This window comes from Rhinoderma darwinii, chromosome 1 (genome assembly GCF_050947455.1).
Source record: "Rhinoderma darwinii isolate aRhiDar2 chromosome 1, aRhiDar2.hap1, whole genome shotgun sequence".
Taxonomy (NCBI): Eukaryota; Metazoa; Chordata; class Amphibia; order Anura; family Rhinodermatidae; genus Rhinoderma; species Rhinoderma darwinii.
The window spans coordinates 11,872,449-11,892,859 of record NC_134687.1 but is presented as its reverse complement, the minus strand read 5'-3'; the positions used below and the strand labels follow the sequence as shown (position 1 = coordinate 11,892,859).

The 20,411-nt window shown below is 47.2% G+C and overlaps 1 protein-coding gene across 1 annotated transcript; it reads left to right on the top strand.

Moving 5' to 3' along the window:
- The first annotated feature begins 2,155 nt into the window (after positions 1–2,155).
- LOC142715053 (olfactory receptor class A-like protein 1) lies at positions 2,156–3,124 on the top strand. The gene has a single exon (XM_075848661.1). The coding sequence runs from the start codon at positions 2,156–2,158 to the stop codon at positions 3,122–3,124; it is 969 nt and encodes a 322-aa protein (XP_075704776.1).
- The last annotated feature ends 17,287 nt before the right edge of the window (positions 3,125–20,411 follow it).

Sequence of the window (20,411 nt, the reverse complement as noted above, 5' to 3'; positions counted from 1 at the left end):
GGGAGGGGGGCTGTGTGGCACTACTTGGGAAGGGGGCTCTGTGGCACTTCCTGTGAGGGGTACTGTGTGGCACTACCTGGGAGGGGGCTGTGTGGCACTACCTGGGATGGGGGCCTGTGTGGCACTACCTGGGAGGGGGCTCTGTGGCACTACCCGGGAGGGAGGCTGTGTGGCACTTCTTGGGAAGGAGGCTGTGTGGCACTTTACTGCCACCGTGAGTTAACCCGCAAAGGGGGCCACTAAGTCTTTGCCACCCAAGGGTCTACATAAACCTGGAGCCGGTCTTGGGTGTATTTATAGGGCGCCGCAGCAGTCACAGTTGACCCCACGGCCCCCACACCATGTCTCTGAACTCTTACTGTAGTAACCGTGGTCGATGTAGTTTCCAAGTAAAACTGAAAAACGTCTCACCGCTTCTGGCGTCCGATTATTAGCATCCCAGTCTTTATCCACAAGTGTGCGGCTTCCCGCTGGCTCACAGAAAGGGGAACCAAAAGAGACGCGGAGATCCAGCACTTGTATAAAATAATGTTTTTATTATTCGTTAAATTCTTAAATCGTTAAATCACGTCGCCATGAAAGTCCACGAGTGACCAGACACGTTTCCAGCACTGCAGTCCTCGGTCACGACATGGATTAGATTCACATACGAGTGCGTTATAAACCATCATGGACCTATTATAAATCAGGCGAGTCTGCAGGTAACCCAACATCCTATTAACCAGGTCATTGCTGGAGCCAGTATACAAAACAGTATATAAGTACATCTCGGAAACATTCCCATAGACTAAACACCCCCATATATCAAAAATCCCAAAGAAAAGAGAAGGATAATCAATAGTTACATAACCGATCCCGATACAGACACGAACATCCGGTAAGGGACAAACTTTAGTAAATGTGTAAATCCCTGCTGTAATGCAGCTTCTCTGGAAAACTTGTATTTAACCCCTTCCGTATATACAGCGGTGGCTGGGGGGGGGAGAAGTATGGAGCGTGAGCGGTTCAGCTGTATGACTCGCGATCCCGCTCATTTTAACCCTTAGATGCCACCGTCAGTAGCGATTTTTTTTTTTTATTGGTTAGGATAGGATTCTTACAACATACAGGGGGAGTAACAATTTCATAATGGACAAAAGAATTGTGTAAACACACAAGCCCAAACTTTCGGGGAAATTCCCTATTGTTCAGAACAGCGTCAGACGTGGGCCCAGGCAGCGAGCTGCTTTTATCCTGCAGCGGAGCAGAGAGACACAGGGGGCTGTGTAATCCGGCCCGGGCGATCAGCTGTCATCACCGGGGTAAGCCGCTCATGGCTAGAAATGTAGCATTACAAGGACACCATTCAACTGTACCTAATACATGGACAAGCCGGGTCCACCAGAGCTAGAGACACTCTTAGAGAGTGGCTCTCTGTTCTGGTTCATAGAGTGGGGTCCCGAGTGTGGGATACCCTTCTATGATATCCATATACCCTTATAGGGCAAGGGTTGTCTCCATGTGCCAACCCTTTTAAAGGCTAGCCAGAGTCACGGCTAAGCTTTTCTTACCAAGAGGCAAAGATTTGGTTCATTGCCCTAACCTTGTATCTAAATACCCTCACCAAGGCAGGGTGGATTGTTGGCACAACCCCTGGCATCCAGCACCCAACACCTGGGGCATGCTCCCTGCCAACCCCTTCTTGGCTATGCCTTTAAGACTATCCTCATCCTCGTCATGAATGGTGGCCAATCTAATGTAAAGGCCAAAAAAAAAATGAATTACATTTTTTTTTACATTTGTAAACTTTTATGTCCTTGTCTCTAGAGTCCACCGTATATTTTTTTTCTACTACTGACATGTGGACATCTCTTGTTGATTGACATTTCACACTGTGAGCACACACCTGTCACACCTGTCACACCTGTCATCAGTTCCTCCGCTGCTCTACAGGACATGTAAGCTATCTCAGTGGAAATAAATGCTACCATGGTGACTCAGATAAAGGAATCACACCTTCTGCTTCTCATCACAGGAGACCTTATAAAGGACGAAACTGTCCAGCTGCATCAGAACTTTCCCAGAAGAGCACAGCCTGCGAATACGATGCTTCTACTGGAGACCCAAGGTGTCCAAGAACATATCGAGGGCGAATTATAGAGGAACAACCCAAACTATGATCTTAAATGCTCCAGATATTGTTTCTCTCACTATTTATTTTTCTGCTCTTTTCGGGACGGTTGCAAACTTGGTTCTTATCTTTGCCTTTGTGAGCAATGCCGTCAAAAACAAAGTGTTTCAGCCTCTGGACAGGATTATTGTGAACATGGCCGTGGTCAACCTTCTGCTGTGTTGTTACAAGGAGATACCTGGGCTCCTTATATTGTTCAATGCTAAAGTTTTTGGCCCTTCGGGATGTAGATTCTTGCTTTATTTTTACCACACTCTTCGACTGATCAGCATATGGTCGGTGGAGAACTTGAGCTTTCTTCATCTCATCAAGATAAGAAGACCTGGCCATCGTTGGTCCAAGTCCATCCATCGACACCAAGCACGGTATGTCAACTGGTCTCTGGCAGGATGTTGGGCCATAAGTATTACTTTCCATACGCCGTACCTTCTCTACCCAGAATCCTTGGGTCTTCGTAATAAGAGCAACATAATGATGACCAGTACCAACTGCATCGGCCCATCCCAAAGTGAACTTTTGAGAGTTCTCACGTATGCCACGGTGAGTGTGGACTTCTTGTTGATCATCTTGGTGGTTATCTTAAATTGGTTTATAATAGACCTCATATGTAGACACCGAAGACAAGTGAGGGACACCATGACGGTAAGACGAGGCTGGAACAAGCACACAGCTCAGGCAACAAAAATACTGCTGTCCCTCCTGTCCTTATACGTCATCTGCTGGATCTCCAGTGATGTGGTATGGATAGCCGTAGTCTCCGGCCTCATGAATGACTATGAAAGTGACATGCTCTCCGCTCTTTATGGCATCCTGTCCTCCATATACTACTCAGTCAGCTCCTGTATTATTGTCTTTGGCTACAGACAAGTAAAAGACTACTTAGCTGAAGCTGGGAATTGCTGTCGAACAAGACGAACCCCAACGACGGTGCAGACCCTGGGAGAGCAGCAATAAGTTACCGGCACAATTTTGTATTTGTTATTATATATATCCGTGTATTATTTTTGTATATTTTTTGTGCTTTTATTTTAATATCTTTACAAGCTTACATTTCTTATAAATACGGCTAAAAAATACAGTCTAAATGAGTCTAGTGCCGTAATATACGATTACCTCAACCCTCCGCCCTTTACAACCACTGCAAGGGGGAGGGGCTGATTTGCTCACATGTAATATTTGCACCCTTGTCAATGCAAGCTGCTTTGTGGGATGTATAATAAGTTTTCTATGGACATATTCTATTATATATCCCATTTACAGAACAGCATATGAACCGGCAGCCATCTATCTATCTATCTATCTATCTATCTATCTATCTATCTATCTATCTATCTATCTATCTATCTCATATCTATCTATCTATCTATCTATCTATCTATCTATCTATCTATCTATCTATCTATCTATCTATCTCATATCTATCTATCTCATATCTATCTATCTATCTATCTATCTATCTATCTATCTATCTATCTATCTATCTATCTATCTATCTATCTATCTATCTATCTATCTATCTATCTATCTATCTATTATCTATCTCATATCTATCTATCTATCTATCTATCTATCTATCTATCTATCTATCTATCTATCTATCTATCTATCTATCTATCTATCTATCTATCTATCTATCTATCTATCTATCTATCTATCTATCTATCTATCCATCCATCTATCTATCTATCTATCTATCCATCCATCCATCCATCCATCCATCCATCCATCCATCCATCCATCCATCCATCCATCCATCCATCCATCCATCCATCCATCTATCTATCTATCTATCTATTTCTCCCATGTCTATCATGAAACGGCCGTCCTTGTACACTCATCCATCCCCGGCGTCTTCTGGCTCCTGGCTGTCGCCACTCTTCAGGTCTCGGTTGCTGGCAAATTCCCACGCTGCCGACGTTCACCCTGTAGCTTGGCTACTGCGGCAGCTAGTGCGCATGCGCAGACCCTTCACCTCTTAAAGGGCCAGTGTTCCCCAAAATCTACTCACCTTTCCTGTGTATAAAAGTGATCCTCCCAAAATGCTCCAGTGTCTCCGCAATTAGGTTCTATACTAGTTCGCTAGTTCTTCCCTGCATTCTATTATATTAGGATTTCCTGTTGCCTGAACTTTAACCATTCTTGACTGTCGCCTGCCCTGACCTCTTGCCGGTTAGCCATGATGACTGCCAGCCGGTGCAAAGAGAGACTACACTGGGGTTATCAACCGGGGATACTGGTGTCCACATCTCTATAAGGAGTAAAACCTAGCAATCCCTTAGACTCTGCTTCCTAGTTTAGCCCTACGCCGAATCTCTTAGTAAAACAATGGGTTCACACCGTCCTCTGTTTGCCCCTTTAAAGTAAATGCATAACCATTCTTTTTGCCGCAGAATAATGGCGTCAATGTCACCAGCCAAGAGGTGGCATCGAAAAAAAATGTGTCGAACATGTCCAGCAAGATGTATCATACAATGGGGGAGATCTATTAATACTATCGGAAAATGAGCCAGGATAACGCTATACTAAAAGAAGCAGAAACTGACCCAAGTTTTTCAAAATGGCGCAAGCGGTGTGATAAATTTGGAGCGTCTGGCGAGACATGACACTCTTCTGTTCCTTACTCCACCTGTAGGCTGGCGTATTTTAGAATAATATTTGGCACCCAAACAAAGGCGCACGCTGATAATAAATCTGCCACATTTTATGACTCCAATGTATACCAATTTTTTAGAGCAATTTGTATAGTAAATCGTCCCCAGCGCGCCTCATTGCTATTAATTTGGTGCTGCTTCTGCCCGCCTGGTTTATTTTTACTATTAGACAGTGATAATAAATCTACCCCAATGTGGATAATTGACTGACAAATGTCCAATGACGTCTAATAATTAAAAATATATATATATATAGAATTTTGCTAGTTGTAGTAGTCTGCAACGTGCAATTCCCAGCATGCACTGCCAGCCACAGACGATTGTTTAATCCAAAGCTAAAAATCCACATTTTTTTTCTTAAACCCTAAGGCCCCATGCACACGACCGTGCCCGCAATCACGGCCCGCGATTGCGGGCACGGCCGGCCGCTGACTGACAGCCGCATTTTCGGGCCGTGCTCCCATACAAAGTATGGGAGCACGGCCCGCAAAATGCGAAAGAACGGACAAGTTCCATAATTCCAGGAACATTTCCACGGCACTGACACCCTTCCGTAGTGCTACGGAAAGGTGTCAGTGTTCAATGAAAGTGAATGGCTCCGTTTTTGCGGACCGCAATTGCGGTCCGCAAAAACGGAGGTTTTTTGCTGTCATGTGCATGGGGCCTCAGTCATAGAAGAAGATGCTCTCCACTGTCTCCAGTATAACAGGCTTCTTAGACAGTGTCCTAGCTGTGAGTATAAAGGAGCGTGGCTGAAAGAAGTTGCGAAATGCACTAAATTTATTAAGCAAGAGCTCCAAATTTATCATGTTGGGTGCGGTTTTGATGGAACAATTTTCATCATTATTACCCGCTCCTTAATACATCCATTAATACAAACTTACCTTGTACTGATCCTTAGTTACACATTTATTGTACTCCAGAGCTGCACACACTATTCTGCTGGTGGAGTCACTGTGTACATACATTACATTACTTATCCTGTACTGATCCTGAGTTATATCCTGTATTAAACTCCAGAGCTGCACTCACTATTCTGCTGGTGGAGTCACTGTGTATATACATTACATTACATTACTTATCCTGTACTGATCCTGAGTTACATCCTTTATTATACTCCAGAGCTGCACTCACTATTCTGCTGGTGGAGTCACTGTGTACATACATTACATTACTTACTCTGTGCTGATCCGGAGTTACATCCTGTATTATACTCCAGAGTTGCACTCGCTATTCTGCAGTTGGAGTCACTGTGTACATACATTACATTACTTATCCTGTACTGATCCTGAGTTACATCCTGTATTATACTCCAGAGCTGCACTCACTATTCTGCTGGTGGAGTCACTGTGTACATACATTACATTACTTATTCTGTGCTGATCCGGAGTTACATCCTGTATTATACTCCAGAGCTGCACTCGCTATTCTGCTGGTGGAGTCACTGTGTACATACATTACATTACTTATCCTGTACTGATCCTGAGTTACATCCTGTATTATACTCCAGAGCTGCACTCACTAGTCTGCTGGTGGAGTCACTGTGTACATACATTACATTACTTACTCTGTGCTGATCCGGAGTTACATCCTGTATTATACTCCAGAGTTGCACTCGCTATTCTGCAGTTGGAGTCACTGTGTACATACATTACATTACTTATCCTGTACTGATCCTGAGTTACATCCTGTATTATACTCCAGAGCTGCACTCACTATTCTGCTGGTGGAGTCACTGTGTACATACATTACATTACTTATTCTGTGCTGATCCGGAGTTACATCCTGTATTATACTCCAGAGCTGCACTCGCTATTCTGCTGGTGGAGTCACTGTGTACATACATTACATTACTTATCCTGTACTGATCCTGAGTTACATCCTGTATTATACTCCAGAGCTGCACTCACTATTCTGCTGGTGGAGTCACTGTGTACATACATTACATTACTTATCCTGTACTGATCCTGAGTTACATCCTGTATTATACTCCAGAGCTGCACTCACTATTCTGCTGGTGGAGTCACTGTGTACATACATTACATTACTTATCCTGTACTGATCCTGAGTTATATCCTGTATTATACTCCAGAGCTGCACTCACTATTCTGCTGGTGGAGTCACTGTGTACATACATTACATTACTTATCCTGTACTGATCCTGAGTTACATCCTGTATTATACTCCAGAGCTGCACTCACTATACTGCTGGTGGAGTCACTGTGTACATACATTACATTACTTACCCTGTACCGATCCTGAGTTACATCCTGTATTATACTCCAGAGCTGCAGTCACTATTCTGCTCGTGGAGTCACTGTGTACATACATTACATTACTTATCCTGTACTGATCCTGAGTTACATCCTGTATTATACTCCAGAGCTGCACTCACTATTCTGCTGGTGGAGTCACTGTACATACATTACATTACTTATCCTGTACTGATCCTGAGTTATATCCTGTATTATACTCCAGAGCTGCACTCACTATTCTGCTGGTGGAGTCACTGTGTACATACATTACATTACTTATCCTGTACTGATCTTGAGTTACATCCTGTATTATACTCCAGAGCTGCACTCACTATTCTGCTGGTGGAGTCACTGTGTACATACATTACATTACTTACCCTGTACCGATCCTGAGTTACATCCTGTATTATACTCCAGAGCTGCAGTCACTATTCTGCTCGTGGAGTCACTGTGTACATACATTACATTACTTATCCTGTACTGATCCTGAGTTACATCCTGTATTATACTCCAGAGCTGCACTCACTATTCTGCTGGTGGAGTCACTGTGTACATACATTACATTACTTATCCTGTACTGATCCTGAGTTACATCCTGTATCTCTTTATTTTATGTAAAAGTACAAAACATATCATACACCACAATAATCAAAACAACTTCTTACACCATACACATTACTATGTACAGAAACAAGCCGGACCTGGCCACAAACAACCCACCCGTCAGATATTCCCTCACCAACATATCATATTATAACAAGAAATAAAACATATACCAAACTTATCAACCAGGGACCAATCACTGATACACAAGAAAGAAATACTAATAATAATAATAACAACAACAACAACAACAACAACAACAACATTACTAATAATATAATAACTGAAAGCATCTCTAATAAAGACTATTATATATATTTATTTTTTTCCTTTTTTTTTTTTTTTATTCTTTTTAATTTTTCAATTATTTAATTTTTTTTCCCCAGACAACTACTAGCTAACTCTCCCTAACCATCTTTATCTACCCCTCACCACCCTAGCCAGCATCTCGCCTCATGTCCTCCCATGTCCACATAGTCCAGATGCTGGCACCTCCACCACACCCGACACCCCAGCCCAACCTCTCGCCCCATGTCTTCCTCATGTCCGCATAGTCTAGGGTTGGGCTAGGCACACACCCCCCCCCCCAATCCCCCTCCCAACCTATTTTTTCCCCCATCTAACCCTAACCTAACAATTTTTATTATATACAAAACTACAATCACCACAAATATATACAATTTACCACAGCAATCCTATCCAATCCATACACCAAGTTCGGCCGCTTATAAACCTTTCTTCCTGTCAACTCAAAACAAAAACAAAAATACTACTGTTTCATGCCAGCCCACCACCAGAGAGAGAGAAGGGGGGAGCCCCCCCAGCACCCCCCCAGAGGCCGAGGTCCATGCCCACCGACGCACCATCCCTATCGCTTGCCCTATCGCCTTGCCCTACTGCTAGCCCTCCATCTTGCCTTGCAGAAAAAACTAACCTTATTCTGACCCTCCCTTTCCCTATCCTGACCCTATTGCTTACTTTAAGATGCCCCAGAGGAACGCAGACCCCCACCACCAGTGGAGCACCGGCGACAACCCCCCCTCCCTCTCATGGAAACCGACACATTAGGGCACCATAAAGGAGAAGCCCCTCCACAGGCGAGAGGCTCTAGATGCACCCAATCTGCCGACCTCCAAAGATTTAACCTTCACCAGGTCACCCAGGATGTTGCTAACGACCTCTTCCTTGAGAAGGATTTTCTTCTGCGTTGACACTAAGCACCGTGCGTTCCATATAAAGTGCCTAACTACTATGTTAACTAAAAACATAGTGCACTGGTCCCTTCCACCAAGGTCTCTGAACACCACATAGGCCCATCCAGCATAAGAGAGGCTGGTTAGGCCAGGCCAACCTATGGAGGCCCCTACCCTTTTGTATACCTCTGTATTAAAGGGGCAATGAAGCAGAAAATGCTCCATGCTTTCCAGCATTCTGCCGCACTCCTCCCGGGGGTAACCCCTATCATCAGAGTTCCTGTACTTTAGATTGCCCCTCACATACAGTCTCCCATGGAAGCAACGCCAAGCCAGATCCCAAAACTTCTGGGGAATCCTCTTCGAATTCAAAAGTCTTAATCCCACCCCGAGGTCACTACTTGGGCAGTCTTTGAGCGCCAGGGGCTTCTGGAAGTGGGTCATCAGGACCCTCCTGTCAAGAAATTTTCTCTACATGGTCCTGATCTCCCACACTCCCAGACCCCATCGACGAACAACCTTCAGAACCAAGGTGGCATAAGCCGGGAGATGTCCATGGGGTGTACGCAGGTCTTTCACTTGCCCTACTATCTCCCATTCCTGGAAGAAGGGCCGAAACCACCCCCTGCAGGAGGATATCCACCAAGGAGGCCTCTCTTGCCAGAGGTTTGCCAGGTTGATCTTAATAAAGGTGTTCACTAGGAACACCACAGGGTTAACCATACCTAACCCGCCTAGTGTCCTTGGTAGGTAAGTAACCTCCCTCTTGATTAGGTTAAGCCTGCTCCCCCATAACAGCTGGAAGAACAGGCTGTAGACCCGAGTCCAGAGAGGTTCTGGCAGAACGCACACACTGCCGAGGTAAAGCAACATGGGCACCAGGTAGGCCTTGGGCAAGTGAACCCTTTCCCTTAGGGTTAAGGACCAACCCTTCCATTGGTCGACCTTCTGGGCAACTAGAGTCAGCCTACTCTCCCAGTTTTTCTTGGGGTAATCACCTGGGCCAAATTCCACTCCTAAAATTTTAGCAGACCCTTGAGGCTCTGGAAGGGTGTCCAGGAGGCCAAAACTAGGACCTCCTCCTCCAAGCCAGAGACTTTTGCACTTATCCCGGTTGATCTTGGACCCAGATGCCAACGAGTAACGTTCCACTTCCGACATCACCCATTCTGCCTCCCTTTCGAGGAGACAAAGATGGAGACGTCGTCCGCGTATGCAACCACCCTCTGACCGGCCTCTGGCCCTACCAGGCTAGCCCTGATTCCCGCCAATGGTCCACGATCAATCCTTTTGAGAAAAGGATCGATAGCGAACACATATAGCAAAGGGCTCAAGGGACAACCCTGGCGGACACCAGACCCAACCTGAAAGGGGGTTCCAACCCAACCGTTCACTAGCGCAAAAGTCTCTGCCCAGCATATAGGGTCTGGAGCCAATTTACAAACCCTTCCGGTAGGCCGTACCTCAGAAGGACAGAGCAGAGGTACTCATGATTCACCCGGTCAAAAGCTTTAGCTTGGTCCAAGGACAGAATGTACCCCTCCCACCGACCAGAATTTCCCTGCTCCACTGGCTCTCTGACACTGAGGACAGCACAAAATGTGCTGCAGCCTGGAACAGAGCAATGCTGGACCGGCGAAAGGAGCCGGGATGCAAACTTCACCAGCCGATTAAACAGTACTTTCACAAGAACCTTTCTGTCTGTATTGAGAAGCGCTATGGGACGCCAATTCTCAATACAGGTCGAGTATTTACCCTTTGATAGAATGATCAAGGCTGACCTCCTCATTGACATTGGCAAAGTACCCGAGGAAAGGCACTAATTAAACACCTCAGTCAAGAGGGGAAATAGTGTTCCCTTGAAGGTTTTATAGAACTCGGATGTTAAGCCATCCGGCCCTGGCGATTTTTTGAGGGCAAGCCCATCAATCGCCAGTCCCACTTCCTCCTCGTTGATCGAATCCATCAAAACACCAAGAGAGGGGTCTACCCCTGTCTCAGGGATGGTTTCAGCCAGGAAAGCCGACATCTCGTCTCGGTTTGGACCTTGCTTCCCCAAGAGGTGCGAGTAGAAGAATCTGACGACCTCCAAGAGCCCTGATTTGGATCTCTTCAGAGATCCTGTACTATTAATCAGTCCTGTCACAACCTTACGACTCACTGACATCTTACAGTTCCTGTACCTCCCGAAATCCCTCTCAAGAACTAAAGATGCGTGAGTATCATACTGACACCTCTTGAGCAAAGATTTCACCGCGGAGATCTCCTCCCCACTACCCCTGGTTGAGACCAGATGTTCGAGTTTCCTCCTCTGTTCCTGATATAGGCGGTACTTACTCATGGACCTGAGGCTAGAGAGCCTGCGGAAAAATTCTGCCACCCGGCCTTTAAACAACTCCCACCACTCAGACTTAGTACTGAGATCCAACAAAGGTACCTGGCTCTGAAGAAAATCCTCAAAGACCTGTCTTTTAGACCGTTCCATTAGAGCAGAATTCAGCCTCCATATACCTCTTCCTATCTGGAGGGACTCTGCAATGTTCAAAGAGAAAATAATCATACAGTGATCGGAGAACTCCACCTCAACAACGGACACTGGTGAAAAGATGGCCTCCTCCTTCAAGAAAACCTGTCTATCCTAGACCTACAACTACCTCTACGATAGGTGAAATCCGAGTGGCCTGGGGTATGCCTGATGTGGATGTCCACTAGGCGAGCATCGCTTACTATACTTTTAAATGCTACACAATTACAGGTCAATTATTTATATTCGGAACCTCCTCTATCTCGGTGCCTCACGACAGTATTGAAGTCCCCTCCAAAGATAACTTGTCGACCTGAAAAAAGGAAAGGCTTAATCCTCATGAAGAGACTTTTACGGTCTCATTTGGTCTGGGGTCCGTATATATTGATTAATCTTAATTCCTGTCCCCTCATGAGGACATCTAAGATCAAGCACCTCCCCATTTCTAACTCAATCATCCGTCGGCATGTTACTGGTGCGGTGCCACTCCCTCCTAGATTTAACGACGTCTGCTAAAAGTGACAGCCTGATCTCCTGCAAAAACAAAATGTCGGCTTCAACTCGGCCAAGAAAATCAAAGGCTGAAAAATCTCGCCCTATCTGATTTAATGCTGGCAACATTAATTGATGCCAGCATCAACGGAGCGGGTGCCGCCATCAGGGATGTTTGAGTTAGACGGCTTTCTTCTTCCCATCCCCCCTTTATCTGACGAGGACCCCCCTTCTTTGCCTCGCTACTTGCAAATTGAGGAGTCCATACTCACCACCCTATTCCCCTCTACATCCCTAAGTTCCGGGCCAACCTCCCCTTCTGGGGACAACGGCCCCTGCAGCAGGGGAGGCTCAGTGACTCTAGGGCACCCTACCATGCCCTCCCTCTTAATATGAGAGGCTGGAAAGTTCACAGGAGCATGGTATCGATCAGTAGAGCGCACCAGGGGGGGTACAGATTTTACCTTCCTGGGCCAGGGCGGGGCCAGATGTACTTGGCCCTTGGGTTTTTCCCGGTGTCCCTTTTGCTGTAGGCTGAGTCCTCTCCTTCTCCCCCACACTTTCATAGTGGAAGGACTGAGTGTCCCCAGCCCTCTGCTCCCTTTGGATCCTCCTCATCTCCTCGTTCAATTTGGCCTCCCAGGGGCATCAGCTTCAGGGGAGGCATCCAGATCCGAATCAAAGGTCGTCCCAGTTTCCTGGAGCGCCCTACGCTCCCTCTCCTTCCTTCGCTTCTCCGCCCATCTCTGGTGAGAAGGGGGACACCTCTTAAAGGTTCTTCCCTTGCTCCTGTGCCCCATCATCTCTGCCCGCACCCTCACCCACAGAGGCCTCCCTCCTTTCATCCTCTGCATGTTTGGAACAAGCATTGACGACAGAGCGAGGACACGACTAAACGGGTGACCTAAGTCACCACACAGGTTGCAGCGAATCCGGTCACACGATGCAGCTAGATGACCAATCCCCCCACAATGAGCACACTTCTGCACCTTGCCGCCTGCACTCAAATGTGAGGGGTCGCCACACACCGGTGACACAGCTTCGGCTGCCCCTCGTAGAAGACAAGGATCCAATCTCTTCCCAGGAAAGCAGACGATGGTTTGTGGGACACCGTCTGACCCAGACGCCTTAGTTTTACCATGAATGTCCAGGCCCCTGACCAGATGCAGAACTCATCTAAGTTCTTCCGTGGCATCTCTACTACCTCTCCGTACCTTCCCAACCAGGTCATGATATCAATACAAGAGAGTGACTCTTTACGGGTAAGAACGGTCACTCTCTTGGGACCACTTTGGCGAGAAATTGCTTCTGCAGCAAAGTCTCGCCAGCCAGGCTCGTCCTTCACCAGCCCTTAATTCCCCTAGAAGACCTCAAGGCCCCCCGGGTGAACAAAGCTGATGTCGAACTCGACCAAGCCATGAGGATGTATCAAGGCAAAGATGTCACTCGCCTTGAAGCGCATCCCCAGCAGCAGCTCCACCACCCTCTTTCTGGGAGGTCACGCATCATTGCCACGCCACCGGAGATGGACCACATTCCTCCTGGCTACAGCCTGCCCAGCTGTTGGGAGCCACCACTGATCTCCTCGTTGCTCTCGGAAGGCATTTAGACCATATCTGTCTATCCAGAAAGACAGGTCCTTCTGCACTCCCCATATAATTAGGGTTTGCTTTCCCTCTCTTAACGCGTCCAAGAGACGTTGTTGCAAGTTACCATCCCTGGACCTTGAGGATGAAGATGGGTGGGCCCGCTGTTACCCCGCTGCGACACCAGCATAAGACCTGCCGGATGTCACAGCAAGAGGAGCGCCAGGCCCATTGCCCCTGGTTGATAACCCATCACCTCCTCCTACAACCTCACCACCTACAGACACAGCACTCAACAACCCATTACCAGCAGACACTCCAGCAACTCTATTTACAGACACCTGCATAACCCCAGCAATTTCCACATCCACAGCCTCAACTTTTTTATTTAACCCACCAGCTCTCTTTGCAGTCATCCTTCCGGCCAGGCTGGTTCTATATTATGCATTTTTTATGTAAATTTTGTGTGGGTATACATTGCTTCAGTCTCCGCATCATCAGGCACCTTTGCAGGGACGCCACCAGGTGTTATAAACGATGCCCCCGCAGTACCCCGCCGCCTCATTAACTTCCATCTGTTCTGTGCACTGAACATTTTTGGGAGATGGGCCACCGTCGTCCCCATCGCCAGCTGCTCCCTTCTCGCCTACACCACTTTTCAGCGATGCGGACGAAGAAACCACTGACATCACTGGAGCCGCCTCCGGCACCGGACCGCTCCCCCCTCCCACAGAGGAGTGGCCAACAGAGCCGGAGCCCCCACTGTGACCGCCCTTGTCCGGAACGTCTGACAGCTTAACTGCGTCACTGACAGACTCCCAGCTATCAGACACCACATCCGGTTTCTGGCTTACCCGTTCTCCCGACCCCTGACTCGCATCAGGGACCAGGTTCCCGGGCTTGCCATCCACCGGATACGGGGACATACCCCCTGTCTTCACCAGGCGACCATCACCTCCCCGTTTGCAGGGGTTGGCGTCCGGCGCCATTTTGACCACCACGTGTTCTAGTGCCGGAACCGTAACACTCTCCCCGCATTCCCGCTCCAGCCCCACTGCAGAGGTTGGAGCTGGGGGTCTTGCGGGACCTGTGCCCCGATCCTGACTTTCATCTGGCTCAGAGCACAGGAAGGATCTTGCTGTATACACCAGTTTGTATGATCCCTTTGCTGATCTTTTTTCCTTTTCCTTTTTTTTCTTCTTAAATTTTTTCTTTTTCTTTTCCTCCTCTGTGGGTAACTCCGCACCGAAACAGAATCGCTGGAAGGATATCGGCGACTCCACATTACGGATCTGTGTAAGTATACCTGGAGGCCGCTCACTATCAGTTTCAAAACACTCCTGATTTCTCCCAGCTGTGTCCACCCTCCTCCTCCTCACTGCTTCTCGGTGCCTCAGAATCTGTGCCTTCTCTGGACTTTACATTTTCACTCTCCATTTTCTCCACCACATTTTCCTTTGCTGTGTCTTCCTCCATGCTTTCTATTTTTATAGGTGATGCCATCTCGGCAAACCGCTCTTCATTTTTTAATTTTTCTCCAAAAACCCCTCCACCTGCCACAATCTCTTCTCGTCTCTCTTCCACTTCTTTTATTTCCTCTAACAAAGACTTAATTTGTAAACGGTTCCGGGACCACTTACCTCCTGAGGCCTTTGCAGCCCTTCCTCTGGCAACCGCCAAGACGGCTCGGAGCCGTTGCAGCGACATCCTGAGGTCCCGATACTCCTCCAACCGCATGGCCAGACAGGAGCTGAAGTTCTCCACCATCTCTCCGGTCCTCAGCTGTCCCCATTCTTCCATTAGACTGTTATCCGAATGTCTGGACAGTGCTGGTCCTTCTCCAGACGACAACACCTCTATCACCCTGCCGGACCGCGTCTCCATACCCTTATCCAGGGTTCCAGCCTCGGGGGGAGCCAGGACAGCCTTGCCCCAAGATGATCTCCTCAACCTGAGACCGTTTGCATATTCCCAGCAAGCTGAGATGAGCCTCTACCCCCCGCTGGCATTCTCTGGGAGGTAGAGGTCTGAGGCTCCATCCTAGGATGGAGCCCCCCTCATGGTACTTTCCAAGCCCAGGCAGATGTTATGAGGCCTGGGCAGATAGGATAAGGAAAGTCCCTGGATCCAAGGCCTGCACGGATGTCTCAGCAGCTCTCTCCACACGTCCAGCTCCACCCACTCCAGAGCTGCACTCACTATTCTGCTGGTGGTCCAGTGACTCAAACTAACAGCAACATAGGGATCCCCTAAAAATGTGACTGTATTAGGCTCATGTGAAACTGGGGAGTCACATCCAAGCCATTATTGTTTTTATCCATAGCGAGTAGACTTGCCCTTTAAGGACTAGCCATTTGATATACACCCCTGCACTGCTGGATAATGTGACGACTCCCTGAGGACATTTCTGTCCTGTGATTTTTACCACTTTATGACTGTTTATTATTTCTCTTACAGCTACAAACACATTTATCCGATAAATGTAAACTTTGCCGTTCTGCCGAATGAGCGTTTTTCTGGAGAGTGATTAATGGCGACACCTCATCCACAATAAAGCCCCTGATAGCAGTAAGCGAGGAATAACTATTTACTGAGTCAATGGCAGGAACATGATAGAGCAATCTGACTCTGTAACGCAGACGTGGCTCCATTCACTGCGGCGGCGATGACAGACGCTAATATGAATTTAATGTCATTGCAAATAGAGAGAGATGGAAAATCCATGGGCTGAAACTAATGTCTGACTGTGTAAGATACGGCACTATCAATACGCTCCTAATAACACCGGAGGGGGGAATATACAGCCGTGATATCACCGGACTGGACGCCATAAAACACACCGCGCTCAGTAAATAGCTAGCCGCCTGGAAACAAAATGTGACATATTAAAGGGGATCTCTGTGATTATGACATATCAAAAAATGTTGTATTGTGGCATCGAAAAATGGAAAAGCAGCTGTCCCCAATGTTTACATTGCTCACTAACTCATTGTGGGCGGGGTTGTAACTCATTGTGGGCGGGGTTGTAACTCAATGTGGGCGGGGTTGTAACTCATTGTGGGTGGAGTTGTAACTCATTGTGGGCGGGGTTGTAACTCATTGTGGACGGGGTTGTAGTTTGATTGACAGCTCGTCTATCCTGGATTGGGAGATTACTCCAGTTATCTTCTTGACAGACACGAAGGGACCTTCTTTATTAACCCCTTCCACCCTCCTGCATTCTGGGCCCTAATGACCAAGCAATTTCTTTAGTTTTTCCATCGTCACATTCAAAGAGCTATAACTTTTTTATTTTCACGTGGACATGGCTGTATGAGGACTTGTTTTTGGCGGGATGAGTTGTATTTTTTTAATGGCACTGTTTTTGGGTATATAGAATTTTTTTAATTAACTTTTATTAACTTTTTTTGGGGGGGATATATTAAAAAAAAAACAGCAAGTTAGCCATTGTTTTATGCATTTTACATTTATGCCGTTTGCCATGAAGCGTAAATATCGTACTACCTTTCGCTTCTGGGGTCCCAGAAGAAGCCAAAAATGCAAGCGAAACGCGCGTCGGGTGTTTAAGACACAGTTTTTAGTTGGTCCAATGTTACATAGTTACATAGTTACATAGTTACATAATTAGTACGGCTGAAAAAAGACACATGTCCATCAAGTTCAACTAAGGGACGGGAAAAGGGAAGGAAAAATGTCTACACATAGGAGCTAATATTTTTTTGTTCTAGGAAATTATCTAACCCTTTTTTAAAGCCATCTACTGTCCCTGCTGCGACCAGCTCCTGCGGTAGGCTATTCCATAGATTCACAGTTCTCATGGTAAAGAAGCCTTGTCGCCTCTGCAGCTTGAATCTTTTTTTCTCCAGACGGAGGGAGTGCCCCCTTGTTTTTTGAGGGGGTTTTACAAGGAACAGGAATTCACCATAAAATGTCAGTTTCTTAATATTCGCAATAATCTGTCACGTTGTCTAATTCCGACCTGGATACGTGCCTGGTCCTAGACATACTAGTGTAGCTCGCAGCCGCCTTTGTGAACCACTTAGGTCCACTGGCACACGTTCCATTCTCCACACTCACCCTGCACGGGTCTTGTGGAATTACGGTGGAGCCGCTGAGGCTACTTGTACCACCACCTGGAGAAATACTCACCGCAGGGTCCTGAGTCCGCTCCCCTCTGTGTTCACTGTGACACAGACGGCATTGTTGTTTGGTCACCACGCACTTCGCTCACACAGCGGCGTCCTTAGCAACATCTACCACGTGGTCCTTGACTTGTTGCCCTCTGTGTCCACTGTGTTACAGACGGCACTGCTGCTGGCTGTGCACTTCACTGCTCGAGCAGCATGGTCCGTTCACTGCTGGGCCAACTTACAGCCCGGTGAAGGGACTCACAGTAAGCACCAGTAATACAGCGGTCCTTTTGATCAAAGGCAGCAATTTCACTGTTTACTCCCTAATGTGGTGATTGGCGCCAGTTTTGATTTAAAGTTTTTGATTGGCACCAGTCTTAATAAAGTCCCCCACGTTTTTCTTGTGCCGGTGCCCAAAACTGTACACAATGGGGCAGATTCACTATTCTTAATTCTGGCTGATTTTGAGGGTTACGGCTTATATGAAGAGAGGTGTCACCTAAAGGATATAGGCGTCGCCTAATATTAGCTCGGACCCCCAGTTATCCTAATTTTACGGCGTATCCTAGCAATAGGCCATAATATTACAGAATGGGAATAGCCTTTAATTATTTCTGCATTGGAGGCTCCGTTATAACGTGCTGCACTATTGTTTCTGGTAAAACCACGGACGCCCCGACGGGAGCCCTTTAAAGTCTATGGGTTCCGTCGCATGCCGGTGGTGTCTGCGGTGCAACGGAATTGGCGCTTCCAGGTATTTCCTTATTCTGCTGCTCTGATGGCTGACAGCTCCTCTGCTCCTTATGACTGGCTGAATGACTGCCTGAATGACGAGCACTGGTGTGAACAAGGCCTTACCACAAAGCTCAAAAATATATATTTTATTTGCAAATTCATCTCTCCTACCTCTACACCTGTACATCTCATGCTGGGACTGATATGAGGACGATCATTGTATTTATGTATATTAATATGAATGTAAACGCCTGAATCTGGGATCGAAGACAATGACTCTACAACTCCTCCTGTCTGGCACCTAACGCCATATACATCGCCTCTCACTCACGTGCCACAGCAAAGCAGCAAGAACCTTCTACACGAGCCACTTTCTCTTTGCGTTTTTAGCCACAATGCCCCATAAAGGCCTCAGAAAGACAGCAAGAGTGCCCCAACATTATCTCAGTAGTGAAAACTGTATGATATCATGTTGTGTGCACTATATAGTGGTATTATATGGAGACTGTATGGCACTGTGTGGTAGTATGTTGTGTGCACTATATAGTGGTATTTTATGGAGACTGTATGGCGCTGTATGCTGTCACGAGGCGGGTCAGTGGACCCACTAGGCCATACCGCCAGAGCGGGGAGGCAGCTGGCCAAACAACAAGAAACCCCAGCAATACAATGTCCCGTACAAGGGTACCTGGGTAGTCCAGACTGTGGCCGCAGCTCTAGTACAGATGGAAAAGGGCGCAGCAGGTAACGCCAGATGTGGCGGATGACAGAGGTGCCGCAGGTTGCGCCAGACGTGGCGAGTTCCTCCGGACGTGGCAGATGAAACAGGACGTGACACGACTCCGACACTAATTGGCACAGGAACAAGAACAGCACGGGATACAGGAACAGGTAACAAGGCACGGGTAACAACTGGAACCGGAAACACTAAGGGACCATTTGCAAGACAGACTGGGAAAACTAACAATGCTCAGGCAAGGATCAGAAGGCCTGGAGCCCTCTTATAGACCAGGAAATCATGGGAGTTGATGATGATGATGATGATTTCCTTTGTGCGCGGGCTGGCCCTTTAAGGCCAGGCACGAGCGTGCGCGTGCACCCTACGGGACACAGCAGACCGAACAAAAGTCCTCCCCGGAGGGATGTCTCTAACCTGCAGAGGATTAGCAGTGACGATGCAGGATGGGTCTATGATAGTCTGAAGGGACTCCACCATGTCTTCCATCTCAAACGATCTTGACAGGGCATCGGCCCTCACATTCTTGTGGAGAACAAACTGGAAACGGGTCAAGAACAGCGACCACCTGGGTTGACGGGGATTCAGCCGTTGAGCAGACTGAAGGTAGGTAAGGTTCTTGTGGTCGGTGAAGATCAGGATGGGGTGAGCTGCGCCCTCTAGAAGATGTGTCCACTCCTCCAGAGCCAATTTGATGGCCAGTAGCTCCCGATCTCCAATAGAGTAATTGCGCTCAGCAGAAGAAAAAAGTCTAGAATAGTAGCCACATACTACTGCCTTTCCTTTGGAGCTCCTCTGGAACAGAAGTGCACCAACACCAACAGAGGAAGCGTCCACTTCCAGTGAGAACTGCCGAGATACATCAGGATGATGGAGGATCGCAGCTGAAGTGAAGGCTTTGTTGAGGCTAATAAATGCGAACTCCGCCTCTGGAGTGCACACCTTGGCGTTCACACCCTTCTTGGTAAGGGTAGAGATGGGAGCCGTCAGAGATGAGAAGTTTGGAATAAACTGCCGGTAGAAATTGGCGAATCCCAGGAACCGCTGTATGGCCCTTAAGCCTTGAGGACGTGGCCACTCCAGGACAGTTTTCACTTTCTCAGGAGCCATCTTAAGACCTTGATCCGAGATGATGTAGCCCAGGAAGGGAAGAGAACTCTTCTCAAAGACGCACTTCTCCAGCTTGGCGTATAAACGATTCTCCCTTAATCGTAGTAGAACTTGACGGACATGCCTCTGATGAGTCGTCGAATCTTGGGAGAAAATCAAAATATCATTGAGATAAACAACAACAGACATAGAGGAGATCTCGGAAGATATCATTAAAGAACTCCTG

Coding starts and splice junctions, on each gene's coding strand:
- LOC142715053 (XM_075848661.1), top strand. CDS start 2,156: ATGATCTTAAATGCTCCAGATATTGTTTCTCTCACTATTTATTTTTCT.